Source organism: Mixophyes fleayi, chromosome 1, assembly GCF_038048845.1.
Source record: "Mixophyes fleayi isolate aMixFle1 chromosome 1, aMixFle1.hap1, whole genome shotgun sequence".
NCBI classification, from domain to species: Eukaryota; Metazoa; Chordata; class Amphibia; order Anura; family Limnodynastidae; genus Mixophyes; species Mixophyes fleayi.
In genome coordinates, this window is record NC_134402.1 from 285,150,150 (window position 1) to 285,163,314 (window position 13,165).

Here is a 13,165-nt window from a genome sequence, read left to right on the forward strand (position 1 = left end):
AAATGGGTTGGTTGTCTTTCCTGCCAAAACTGGTATTTGTTTTAAAATAACTTGTCGTGCATTCCATCAGAGGTAGTTTGTCGGCCAATACTTTTGGTGGAACGCATTTTGCACCAATCTGACTCATTTTACTTAGAAAAACAAATAAGCACACAAATACCTATGTAAAAAAATAATAATTATGATTTATGTGTTACTTTTGTACGTTCTTATACTACCAATGTCCCCTTACTGTTTAATCTTTTTTGACACATACATGAGGCTCCAAAAAGCAGTATTTAGGAGAATATTAATATACTGTAATGTATTAATGTAGTTATTTGTACTGTTTCCCAACATGTGTGTTCCCATGTTGAACCACAATTCTATGGTAACATAAAGCATTTTCACAGAGGTACTTTTCCACAGAAAGCAATTGTGCACTTATATAAACACATGCCAGTCATTAGGTATATTTTCACAAAATTATAATACATATAGGGGCATATTCAATTAGCTTTCCGGTTCGCAGGATCGCGCCGGAACGGGCCGCAAAGTCAATCCGCGGTACCGCAATAACGTGGATTTTTGTTTGCAGCCCATAGGGTTGCGTACGAAAATCCACGTTATTGCGGTACCGTATTACCGGCAATACTGCGCAGGTTTCGCTGTAACGCGCGTTACCGCGAATCGGAAAGCTAATTGAATATGCCCCATAATATGAGCTAGGTGAACACATTTTGCAGTTTGTAAAAAGCCATTACTGACCTAATCTTGCTGTTTGCATACGGACATAATATTTAAAATACAATGCCATTCATTACCTTGGTTCACTTTTTATAATGTCAAGCATTAGCCACAGCAACTCTGTTATCTGGCTTTTGCTATCACATACTGACCCCGCATCAATCCAATATGAATGCGATGTTAGCCTCAATCATCTCAGCAAGTGCACATCATCTTCTGTGTCACTTTATCAGTCCTACAACTTACTCTGCCATCCAGGTAAAAGGCAGAATACTCATTATAACTTATATAATAGCCATTATTATTAATATTATAGCCATCAACACTTATCCCCAATACATTTTTTGGAGATTGAACACTAACCCATATTATGGAGTCAGGAAGGATTACCCACCACCCATCCATAAAGTTGAATTAGTAACACCCTCAGTGGAGGTTTTGTTATTCTTCATCTCACTATGAATGGTGATGAGGAAACCTTGAATCTTATTGGCTTTTGTATTCTTTTAACCTTAATTTACTATGTAACTCTGCACTGCTTGATTGCAATCTGGACTATTATAGTGTCTATTTAGGACATTGTACGGTAGATTTATCAAACCTTCTAAAATGGAAAAGTGGAGGTGCTGTCCACCAATCAGCTTCTAGCTATCATTAGATAAATTTAGCTAGAATCTAATTATTTAATAAATATTCATCCATGTGCCAGATTGAAGCACAATCAGCCACTTTATGGACAGGTATCTGCTTCATGTATTACTTTTTAATGAGTTCATCAAAGAATGTTGCATACTAAATATTTGCATGTTGCATATTGAGAGCTTTATTCCAGCCAATCAAAGAATATCTATAGTAAGTGTTTGTTTAATTCCACCCCTCTTAAACTCTGAATGAGGAATGGGAAGTTATAGTGAATTCAATCTAAATCTACAGTATGTTTTGAAATAAAATAGACAACTCCTTGCTTGATCAAATATAATAATATGTTTGATTATATCCAAGAAAGACCAATAGATTTTTAATAATCAATTACATACAGCACTGTATTACAATTGATTGGGAAACAATGAAAAACAACTTTTCCACTAATATACATGCTGTAAATTAAATCAATTTCTGACACCTACAATTAACAAAATATCAGTGTTGGTTCATATAGTACCTTTAACACTGTACAACACATTCAGTTTTGGGTGTAAATGACCAGTATAGAAAATAAGAAAAAGTAGTGATGCAGACATTATCCGAAACATAATTTTTAGGCAGATTGTTTTTATTTCAGTAAATTTAAAACAGAAAAAGATTATTTGTTTTCAGTTGGCCATTCCACCAGTATTGTTGCTAGGAGCTTTTGTTAATTTCTTTTTCACACAAGCAGATGATAGAATTTTCCATGATTCTTGCACACTCGAGAGGGGAGAAGTGTTAAGCCTTTAGGAGTTCTTCTGTGGGATTTTCATGGTAACGGTCTTCACCTCAGTGTACTCATGCAGGCCATATTCCCCCCTAATAACAAGAAATAATATTTAAAGTATTTGAACTTTTGAAATAGTAAATACGCAATAGATAAAAGATGAACATGGGTTTGTATGAATGATTTATGTTTTTACTTTAAATTTCAATTAAGATCATTTTGTAAAACATATTTCCCATGTGAGATCCTTACAATAGACGTATGTAAAAAAAAAAACATTTATAAGTGATATGTTTTACCTTAAATATTTCATAATAATTTTTATGTTTTTTCTACCGAAAATGTATTTAACAGTCTAACACTCCTCCACCTAACGAGCATAACTGTGGATGTCTCATGCCAGAGATCCCTGCGATTCACCTCTACCAGCATCACCATGCTTCTTGTCTCTGCATGGACAGCCAGGGAGGTTCAAATTGCACTGTGCCAGTTTATAACACTAGAGCTGATTGGGCATACAACAACTATGTACCATCTGTGTCTATGTTAGGAACTGACTTAGTTCAGTTTAGAGTTGAACATTTCCAGCTGACAATACAAAGATAAAAGCTGTTGTAGCACCCTGGGTGATGGGTTCTCCTAAACAGTTGGCGGTCATGAGTGAAACCCCACATGACTGGAGGTAGATTGCACACTACTGACCTGAATAACTTGTTTGTTTATTTATTTTTATGAAGTCTAAGTAAGCTAATTTTATTTTATTATTATTATCTTCAGAAGAGACGGGGCTTGTATTTCATAGTATACTCATACTTGCATACTTGCTCCCGAATTTCGGGGAGTCCTCACGGACTCCTGGAATAGTAGGCAAAGCTCCCGCATTTGCCGAAATTCACAGCAGTGAATGGAGGGGGGGCGGGGGAGCTTAATTGCGTCATTAGGCTCAGCCCCCTCCATTCAATGCCGTGAATTTCGGCTTTTCATAGTGGGGGCGGGGCTATGGTGACGCGACAAAGTCACCACGGTCTTGTGGAGTCCATATTCGAAGGGTCAGAGCTGTTTAGGCGAAAAAAGGAGTTCCTACACAATATTAGGCAGGTGGTTTTAATGTTGCTGATCGGTGTATTTATGTGTTATTACAAATGATAATTGTTTGGTACCCATTACATTGAGTCCAAATAAATTGTGTGCAAATTTTAGCTCAAGGGGCGAGACTCAGCCCAGCAGCCTATAAGGAACATAATAAAGGAACAAAAATGCAGGTAGACCAATGAACTAGCCCAAGTTAGCCCACTGTGGGACCAGCCCATGGGGCAGATGCCCCCCAGCCCAGCCTGCCCCTGCTACTGACAATGCTTTTAGCGTACAATACACTTAGCCATGTGGGGTTGTCTCAACAAACTTTTAATTTTTTGTTGTTTGTACCAGATTGTGGATTATTGGTAGTAACATTTCATCCTAATCTGCCATCATGGAATGAAAGTAAATGTTCATCTTCATCCTGAGGATGACTATCACATAGCAATGCTACTGTCGCATGATGTGCTTGCTCAAACTGCTGTGACTAGTCACTAGCACATAATTGTAATTTCAGATATTTTCACCACTGCTTGGACATGGACCTGGACATAATGTCCTCAAAATCTGCAAATTGTAACTAAACATTAAATCACTGTGTCATTTGATTTGATAAAGTTTCATTATCATTTAAATTGCCATCACAAGCCAGTAAGTCTATAATTTGATGTGTTTGACTCACATGTACAATGCATATATTTGGCTTATGGCAGAGATTCTCAAATCCAGTCCTCATGGAATCCTTACAGTGTATTTACATATCTCTTTGCATAAACACAGGTGTAATCATTACTAACTGACACATTTTAATTATTTCACTTGTGACCTGGAAACATGCACTGTTAGGTCTACCTGAGGACTTGGTTTAGGTAATACAGGGTTATGGGAAGCTTGATACTGTTTTGGTTACCTTTATGCTACTGTGGAGATCCCATTAAAAGCATTGGATAAGACCAGAAGACCTACAGCTCTGAGCTGGTGCATAATTGATGTTCTCACACAGGATGTAAATGGCTGTGCTACCATCTGCAAAGTAGGTAACAACTATAGTAATGCTTCCTCCATACCTGTTTGCCTCAGTTTGCAAAAGACAATGTATTTTCTACACTGCTCCGCAAAACACAACAGTATGCATGTTTCCGTAGTTTGCAAGGGACATGCTCAATCCACATAATGCGCCCCGTTCCTTTGAATTTGGATGTTTTAATCACTTGCCAGTAGACATGAGTGAAGTTGCAGCAACATTTTGGGCGAAACAACATGTTTCACAGGGCTTTAGTGATACAATTGTCTGCATTTGCTGTGTCACTATAGTGTGGCTGGGGTAGGAATGGGAACACTCAAGGCCAAATTCCACCCAGCAAAACCTACTGGATGTTCATGTCAAAATGGGGCATAAGTTGAATATTTTAAACAACAGCTTTGAAAACATCACTTCTTGCCAGCATTTTAACAATCATAGTTTGTGTAATATTGATTATCAGGATGTGGACAGAGGCTGCATTGTACTACTGCACAGCTGAAAAACTCAGGGCCGTCTTTCCCATTGGGCACAATGGGCAGGTGCTCGGGGTCCCTGCAGCCCAGGGGGGCTCGCAGTGCATGTTGGGCGTGACGTCATCACGCCCGCCCGACATCCATTGCGGAGCGCGACGGAGGAGGAGACCAGGGAGGGAGCCGGATCGCCAGCTGACCGCAAGGTAAGTATTGTCTTCCTTTTTTTCAGGTTCTGCTTTTTTTTTGCTGCCTCCGACGGACCCCCCTGGGCTGCAGGGCCCATATATATAATATTTCTATATATATATATATATATATATATATATATATATATATATATAGGGGCCCCGGTGCACTGCTTTGCCCAGGGGCCCAAAATGTTGATAAGAGGGCCCTGGAAAAACGTAGTGTCATGTTCTCCTCTTGTGTGTTGCTTTATCAACAGCTGCATCTGAAATGTATTATAGACCTGACCTGCACAAATGTAAGTATTCTTTTTTTTACGACCTTATTGTAAATATAAAGGATTTAAACTAATGAAAAAATGTTGCAGCAGAACTTAATTGTCAAATGAAAATTTCCATTATCTTTCCTGCTGAACTTCCTTTATTTGTGCATTTTGTCTCCTATACAGACGAACCAGACAATCCCTTAAAAGTAGAAATGAACTGAAAAATGTTTTACATATTGTAACAGAACCCACTAGACTATCTTGCATCTTCTTGAATGTCAGAACAGAATAGCTCTGTTTTATCAAAAAATTATTCAGAAATTGTCTACTGAATGCTGCTATTGTTTCTGCAATGCTCAGTACCTCAACCTATGTCTCTAAGGGTCATTAAGATCTGCAAGAAATTTGGACCCACACTGCTTTTCTATTTGTGCAAGTACAACTAATTGTCCATCAAGCGCATTTCAAAGTGTACTTCACAGCCCTTGGAACCACCCCTGTAAAAGGAGATGTATCTACATTTGCAGGTTTGCATAATGCACCTTAAAAATGTTAAATAAAACACTGGTGCACACACAGCACTGGCTGCATGCAGTTAATGCTATCTGGCTTTGTAATGTCAGCCAGTGGGTATACAAAGCCCTATGTGAGCACTGATTGCTGTCTGCCATGAGGAGGGCAGTGGGTGCTGCGTGGCAGGAGGCAAGTTAGTGTGTGGGTGCCCCTGCTGTATAGCCCTGCCTATATTACATCTCTGCTTTATGGTAGATCTTGGGTTACAGGTGGTGTAGGTTCAAATGTATGACTTTTTCTAATATTAAGTCTAAGTTTAAAGTTTGGAATAAGTTTCGATTTAGAACTTGGGCTATTATTACGGCTGAGGATCAGTACTATTAGGTTGAGTTTGAGGTTACTATATTCGTTTAACATTCTTTTTATTTGACCCAGGAAAGCTTAAGGTCACCTTGGCAAAGCGTGTTACCACAGGAGACTCCCAATCATCTTCTTAATATACTGGAGCATAGGCAAACCGAGGGGGGGGGGGTTCCTAGTGCCTGGAAACCCCCCTCCAAGCCTGGGACACTATAAAATTGAGGTGGCCGGACCTTGCTCCCGCTTCACACAGCTCTGTTTGAAAAGGGAGAGCTGCTTGCACCTAACACTATAGTGCACACAGCATTGCCCATGTATATTATGGGGATAGGAAGAGTTGGACAGCAGCCAAGCACTGTCTAAAATTATAGCCACGCCCCATGCATGCTGGTCACGTCCACTGGCGGCGTGGTGTGGAAACCCCTCTCTACAAATCCTGCGTTTGCCCCTGTGGAGGGCTGAGATAAAAGACCTTTAGGGCTCTATCTATCCAGGCTTCAGTGTTGGGTTCAGTGCAAATTACATTTTTGTCCTGTTATTAAAATGACCCTGTTCTTTTCACATAATTTCCTAATTACTCTGTCTCAGGCAATAGCAACTCTGTAACCACTCCAGAAAGTATAGCTTTGGGATGGTTTTAACAGCATTAAAAACAGTGCTGACTTGATAATTGCCTGTGATTGTGAAAATTCCTTTGCAAACATTTTATTTTGGGTGATCATTCTATTTGAGTCATCATTTTTTCAAATGTCTTTTTACATATCTGACTTACATTTCACGTCCATTTCCTGACATCTTAAATCCGCCAAAAGGTGCCTGGGGAGACATGGCACTGTAGCAATTTATCCTAGAAAATAAAAACAAAAATGTTTAATGTAATATAATGTATCATTTGTACTCATTTGTAATGTAATCATAATGCATCATAACATTTAATACATCTATGAAAATGCTGTGGGGAAAAAAAGTACAAATAAACAACATTTAATAACATTTCAACAGAGTGTGATAATATTTAACCATATTACTGATTGCACTTTACCTCTTTTATGAGTAATAGCAACTATTTTTGAGAGTATCATTTTTATTAGGCAAATTTACTGCACATCTGGAAAATTTTCTGCCACGATTCAACATGAAACACATAAAACATTGTGTTTTTGTAGGTACCCTGGAAATGTTTGCTACACTAGTAATACTACAAATATCTAGCAAATTTGATATTAAAATGTTTTTAAATCAAGTTTAATGTGAAACATTGTTAGGCTGAATAGTGAGTGTTGGAAGATGCTCAAAGAACATAGCAATACCAATATATTACTGTATGTTCCATAGGGCAATATTTTGAATACACACTTTGAGTCACTATTTTATTAGAGTGCAGCCATATTTTTCATTAGTGTCTTGTTTAAAGTATCTGAATGCAAACGTCCTGCCCAAGATTCTGATATTCAATATTGCCAAGTTCCAAAAACTTCCCTTGATCATCGTCTTCTCTGAAGTTCTGCCACACTGCACTTAGATGAAAGCTTAGAACTACCAAGAGGTGAAAATACTTTCCATTTATTCCCATTGTAAAGACTATCTCCCTCTCCTCCCAGAACACAAAGCTCATTTATCAAAAAAGATACTTTTAATAATATTTCCCTACTGAGTTTCTATCTCCACTTGATACAGATTCGGAATTGAGATCAAAGGAAAGATTAGACTGGTACAGGATATTTCCTATAAGAAACATAGAAAAGGTCTACTAGCTGATAGATCTAACATTTTCATCACTTGCAGAAACATTGTAACCATTACCATGTCTCCCTGAGATTTGTCCGAAGCATGTGTTGAAGAGAGACAGGGCAGACATTTCTAACAGTTGGAATGAGCAAGATTTAATCCATTTAAGTTTTGGAAAATAATCTGAAGCGAAAGCTTGTAATGTAAATGTGGCATGGATGTGCAACCTTTTAATGACTAAATAAGCACAAAAAACACACATACAGATCCCTCCATCAGGTAAACAAATATGCTGCAAAATATGTATATGGTATAACCTGCCATTAGTATGACAGAGAGTATTGTATGACTGCACTAATTTCACTGAGCACCTAATAACCACACTTCTTACCAAATTGAACATAGATCTGGCTGCCTGAATCTAGTGTCGAGGTGTCAGATCTGTGTCAGGATTGAAGAATCGGTACTCAGGATGATATCTTTAAAAGATCTGTAACGTGTGTAAGAAAAGAACCACAAAAGAATGCCATATCTGCTTTTTTAAACAGATCTCTCTTTCTAAGTCCTAGCCTTAGTGTACCAGAATTGTGACATTGGTGACAGGAGCGCACTTAGGGGGAGGGGAAGGGTGTTTATGCTGGTTCCAGTTGCCCAGACTTCCCCCCCATCCACAAACACACACCCAAACACATACACTCTGGCTGGAACTGATTGACAAGCTGATCCCTTAGGGCTTGCTGCCTCGGATCTGCAGATCTGTTCCGACGTTTCTACATCTTATGTGTCACCCCCCTCCCCTGCACTGTACAGACTAACACACGTGGAACGAGCACCGCATGACACAGTGCATTACTGTTAGATGCATGCAGCTAGCCCTTAATAAGCAGTATATTGTGAAGCAGGACATACCTGCCAACTATTGTTGCAGTCGGAACAGGTCCTGACTGAGTGGGATACTCTGGTGCATTCAATTGAAACTCCCCTCTAAAAATCCTGCGTTTGTCCCTGGGTGAAATCTGGGCTGCAAAAGTGTTCTAAGATGTGTATTTAATTATTACTATTATGTGATTAAAAAGATTTATGGAGGTGAGTCACATCACTCACTGGTGGCTGCATGTCTGCTATTCACAAACTACAGTTACAGTATGTCTTCTGGAGGTGAGTTTTTGGGGTTTTTTTTTAGATGACAGTGAGGTATAACTCTGCAAGTACAGTACCTTACAGGATTTTAAATATTTCTTACAAGGTATTAGACTGGTTTGCCTTCCTATGTTTACTTCCTACTCTGGACTGAGAAAAATGAGAAAAATATTCTCCTAAATATTTTTAAAATTCATTTAATCTTTACCTTTAATAATTATTACAATAAAATATAATTATCTTAAAATGGAACTATCCCAAGAAATATTGCACCAACCCTGGTCCATAGTGGTGAAATATTAAAATTATAGATGAAAAGTGTGTGAATAGAGAGTAAATGTGTAAATTAAAATACTTTTGTCAACCCCTAGGTGGGGCCAGCTCCTGAAGTACTAAAATCTGAATGTTATTCTTTGTCAACATTTATATTGTGCCAATAAATAGATTTATATATTTAATATGTCTCCTTGGCAATCTTTTATTTTCCACACTTATTTTGGTATGTTATCAGATCAAATTTTTCTCACTCATTCCAATTCATTCACAAAAGTGAGTGTATTAGAACTTGTTATAATTGTTTGTTATTATTTATCTGCTAACTAGTGTTTATAATAAACCTCTATATTAATTGACTTCCAGGTCTATATATAGAATAGATTATTGAAGATAGATTATGAAATATAGCGTCCTATTCTTAATACTAATACTGAGTCAAGCCACTTATTATATCCAAGAAATGTTTAGCTGTAATAAGTAACCCAATGAGAGAGATTGGACAGTTTTGCTCCAAGTACTTAAATTGAGAGGAACTGGTTTCCAGCTAATTGTCAGCACTGCTGCTTGACAATTTGCTCCTCTATTATAAGGTCACCTGTCCATTTCTAGTTTCTAGCTAGTAATCCCCACTCTCTCATTCAAAAACCTGCCTGTTAGCATCCTGTTCTCCTACACTGTAGTAAGATTCTACACCCATTCTGATACGGATAGTATCGTCTGTTGAAGGACCCAAAATTAACAGTTTGTGTAAAATATTATTGTTGTCCTGTAGACATGTAGCATTTTTATACAGTCAGCAAAGCAAGAGATCATATCAGTAAGTGTAACCACATTAGGGCTCAGCCAAGAGTGCCACTGTGCTCTGTTAACTATCCACTGCATCCCCACTCTACATGGATGCCATTCAGTGCAGTTTAACCATCAGGTTTCTTATCCCAATGGAAAATTTTCCAAATCTGCATTGACCTGTATCCACGTGCAGTGAGATATCATAAGGTTATCATATCAATATATGATAGTCTGAGCCACTAGAAATTAGGGATGAGCGCACTCGGATTTATGAAATCCGAGCCCACCCGAACGTTGCCGATCCGAGTCGGATCCGAGACAGATCCGGGTATTGGCGCCAAATTCAAATCTGAAACTGAGGCTCTGACTCATAATCCCGTTGTCGGATCTCGCGATACTCGGATCCTATAAATTCCCCGCTAGTCGCCGCCATCTTCACTCGGGCATTGATCAGGGTAGAGGGAGGGTGTGTTAGGTGGTCCTCTGTCCTGGTAGATCTCGTGCTGTGCTGTTTAGTTCTGTGCTGTGCTGTGCTGTACTGTGCTGTGCTGTGCTGTGCTGTGCTGTGCTGTGTTGTGTTCTGCAGTATCAGTCCAGTGGTGCTGTGTGCTGTGCTCTGTCCTTCTGAGGTCAGTGGTGCTGCTGGGTCCAGTGCTGTGTCCTGTTCAGTCCAGTGGTGCTGTGTCCTGTGCTCTGTGCTTCTAAGGGCATAGTTATTTCCCCAATATTCCCCTGTGTTTAAAAAAATAAAAAAAAGTTATTTAAAAAAATACCAAAAACTAATTTAATTTTTTTTAATTACCACAAAATTTGCACAACCAATCCTGCAGTATAAGCCCATTGGTACTGCAATATTACCAAGTTCACACATTCAGCAGTAAAAGTCCAGTGGTACTGCAATATTACAAAGTTTACACATTCTGCAGTATCAGTCCAGTGGTGCTGTGTCCTGTGCTCTGTCCTGCTGAGTTCCGTAGTGCTGCTGGGTCCTGTGCCGTGTCCTGTTCAGTCCAGTGGTGCTGTGTCCTGTGCTCTGTGCTTCTAAGGGCATAGTTATTTCCCCATTATTCCCAAATTTTTAAAAAATAAAAAAAAAGTAAAAAAAAAATTACAATTAAAAATTAAAAAAAAAATATATATAATTATAACCAAATTTGCAAAACCAATCCAGCAGTATAAGTCCATTGGTACTGCAATATTACAATGTTCACACATTCTGCAGTATCAGTCCAGTGGTGCTGTGTCCTGTGCTCTGTCCTGCTGAGTTCCGTAGTGCTGCTGGGTCCTGTGCCGTGTCCTGTTCAGTCCAGTGGTGCTGTGTCCTGTGCTCTGTGCTTCTAAGGGCATAGTTATTTCCCCATTATTCCCAAGTTTTTAAAAAATAAAAAAAAAGTAAAAAAAAAATTACAATTAAAAATTAAAAAAAATATATATATAATTATAACCAAATTTGCAAAACCAATCCTGCAGTATAAGTCCATTGGTACTGCAATATTACAAAGTTCACACATTCTGCAGTATCAGTCCAGTGGTGCTGTGTCCTGTGCTCTGTCCTGCTGAATTCCGTAGTGCTGCTGGGTCCCGTGCCGTGTCCTGTTCAGTCCAGTGGTGCTGTGTCCTGTGCTCTGTGCTTCTAAGGGCATAGTTATTTCCCCATTATTCCCAAGTTTTTAAAAAATAAAAAAAAAGTAAAAAAAAATAAAAAATTTAAAAAAAAAAAAATATATAATAATTATAACCAAATTTGCAAAACCAATCCAGCAGTATAAGTCCATTGGTACTGCAATATTACCAAGTTCACACATTCTGCAGTATCTTGTGCTACATATAATGGAGACCAAAAATTTGGAGGATAAAGTAGGGAAAGATCAAGACCCACTTCCTCCTAATGCTGAAGCTGCTGCCACTAGTCATGACATAGACGATGAAATGCCATCAACGTCGTCTTCCAAGCCCGATGCCCAATCTCGTAGTACCGGGCATGTAAAATCCAAAAAGCCCAAGTTAAGAAAAAGTAGCAAAAAGAGAAACTTAAAATCATCTGAAGGAGAAACGTAAAGTTGCCAATATGCCATTTACGACACGGAGTGGCAAGGAACGGCTTAGGCCCTGGCCCGTGTTCATGACTAGTGGTTCAGCTTCACCTACGGATCTTAGCCCTCCTCCTCCTCCCCCCCCTACAAAAAATTGAAGAGAGTTATGCTGTCAGCAACAAAACAGCAAACAACTCTGCCTTCTAAAGAGAAATTATCACAAATCCACAAGGCGAGTCCAAGGATGTTGGTGGTTGTCAAGCCTGACCTTCCCATCACTGTACGGGAAGAGGTGGCTCGGGAGGAGGCTATTGATGATGTAGCTGGTGCTGTGGAGGAACTTGATGATGAGGATGGTGATGTGGTTATTGTAAATGAGGCACCAGGGGGGGAAACAGCTGATGTCCATGGGATGAAAAAGCCCATCGTCATGCCTGGTCAGAAGACCAAAAAATGCACCTCTTCGGTCTGGAGTTATTTTTATCCAAATCCAGACAACCAATGTATGGCCATATGTAGCTTATGTAAAGCTCAAATAAGCAGGGGTAAGGATCTTGCCCACCTAGGAACATCCTCCCTTATACGTCACCTGAATAACCTTCATAGTTCAGTGGTTAGTTCAGGAACTGGGGCTAGGACCCTCATCGGTACAGGGACACCTAAATCCCGTGGTCCAGTTGGATACACACCAGCAACACCCTCCTCGTCAACTTCCTCCACAATCTCCATCAGATTCAGTCCTGCAGCCCAAGTCAGCAGCCAGACTGAGTCCTCCTCAATACGGGATTCATCCGAGAAATCCTGCAGCGGTACGCCTACTACTGCCACTGCTGCTGTTGCTGCTGTTAGTCGGTCATCTTCCCAGAGGGGAAGTCGTAAGACCGCTAAGTCTTTCACAAAACAATTGACCGTCCAACAGTCGTTTGCCATGACCACAAAATACGATAGTAGTCACCCTATTGCAAAGCGTATAACTGCGGCTGTAACTGCAATGTTGGTGTTAGACGTGCGCCCGGTGTCCGCCATCAGTGGAGTGGGATTTAGAGGGTTGATGGAGGTATTGTGTCCCCGGTACCAAATCCCGTCGAGATTCCACTTCACTAGGCAGGCGATACCAAAAATGTACAGAGAAGTACGATCAAGTATCCTCAGTGCTCTAAA

At 39.5% G+C, this 13,165-nt stretch overlaps 1 protein-coding gene across 1 annotated transcript in view; it reads right to left on the minus strand.

The window, feature by feature from the left end:
- Positions 1–1,978: 1,978 nt before the first annotated feature.
- ALDH1A1 (aldehyde dehydrogenase 1 family member A1) overlaps positions 1,979–13,165 on the minus strand; it is a 57,925-nt gene continuing 46,738 nt past the window's right edge. The window contains exons 12-13 of the mRNA XM_075210983.1: positions 6,811–6,885; positions 1,979–2,232 (exon numbers count right to left, since the gene is read on the minus strand). Of these exons, the coding sequence (XP_075067084.1) occupies positions 2,160–2,232; positions 6,811–6,885 (148 nt within the window). The 3' untranslated portion in view covers positions 1,979–2,159. The remainder of the gene's footprint in view (positions 2,233–6,810; positions 6,886–13,165) is intronic.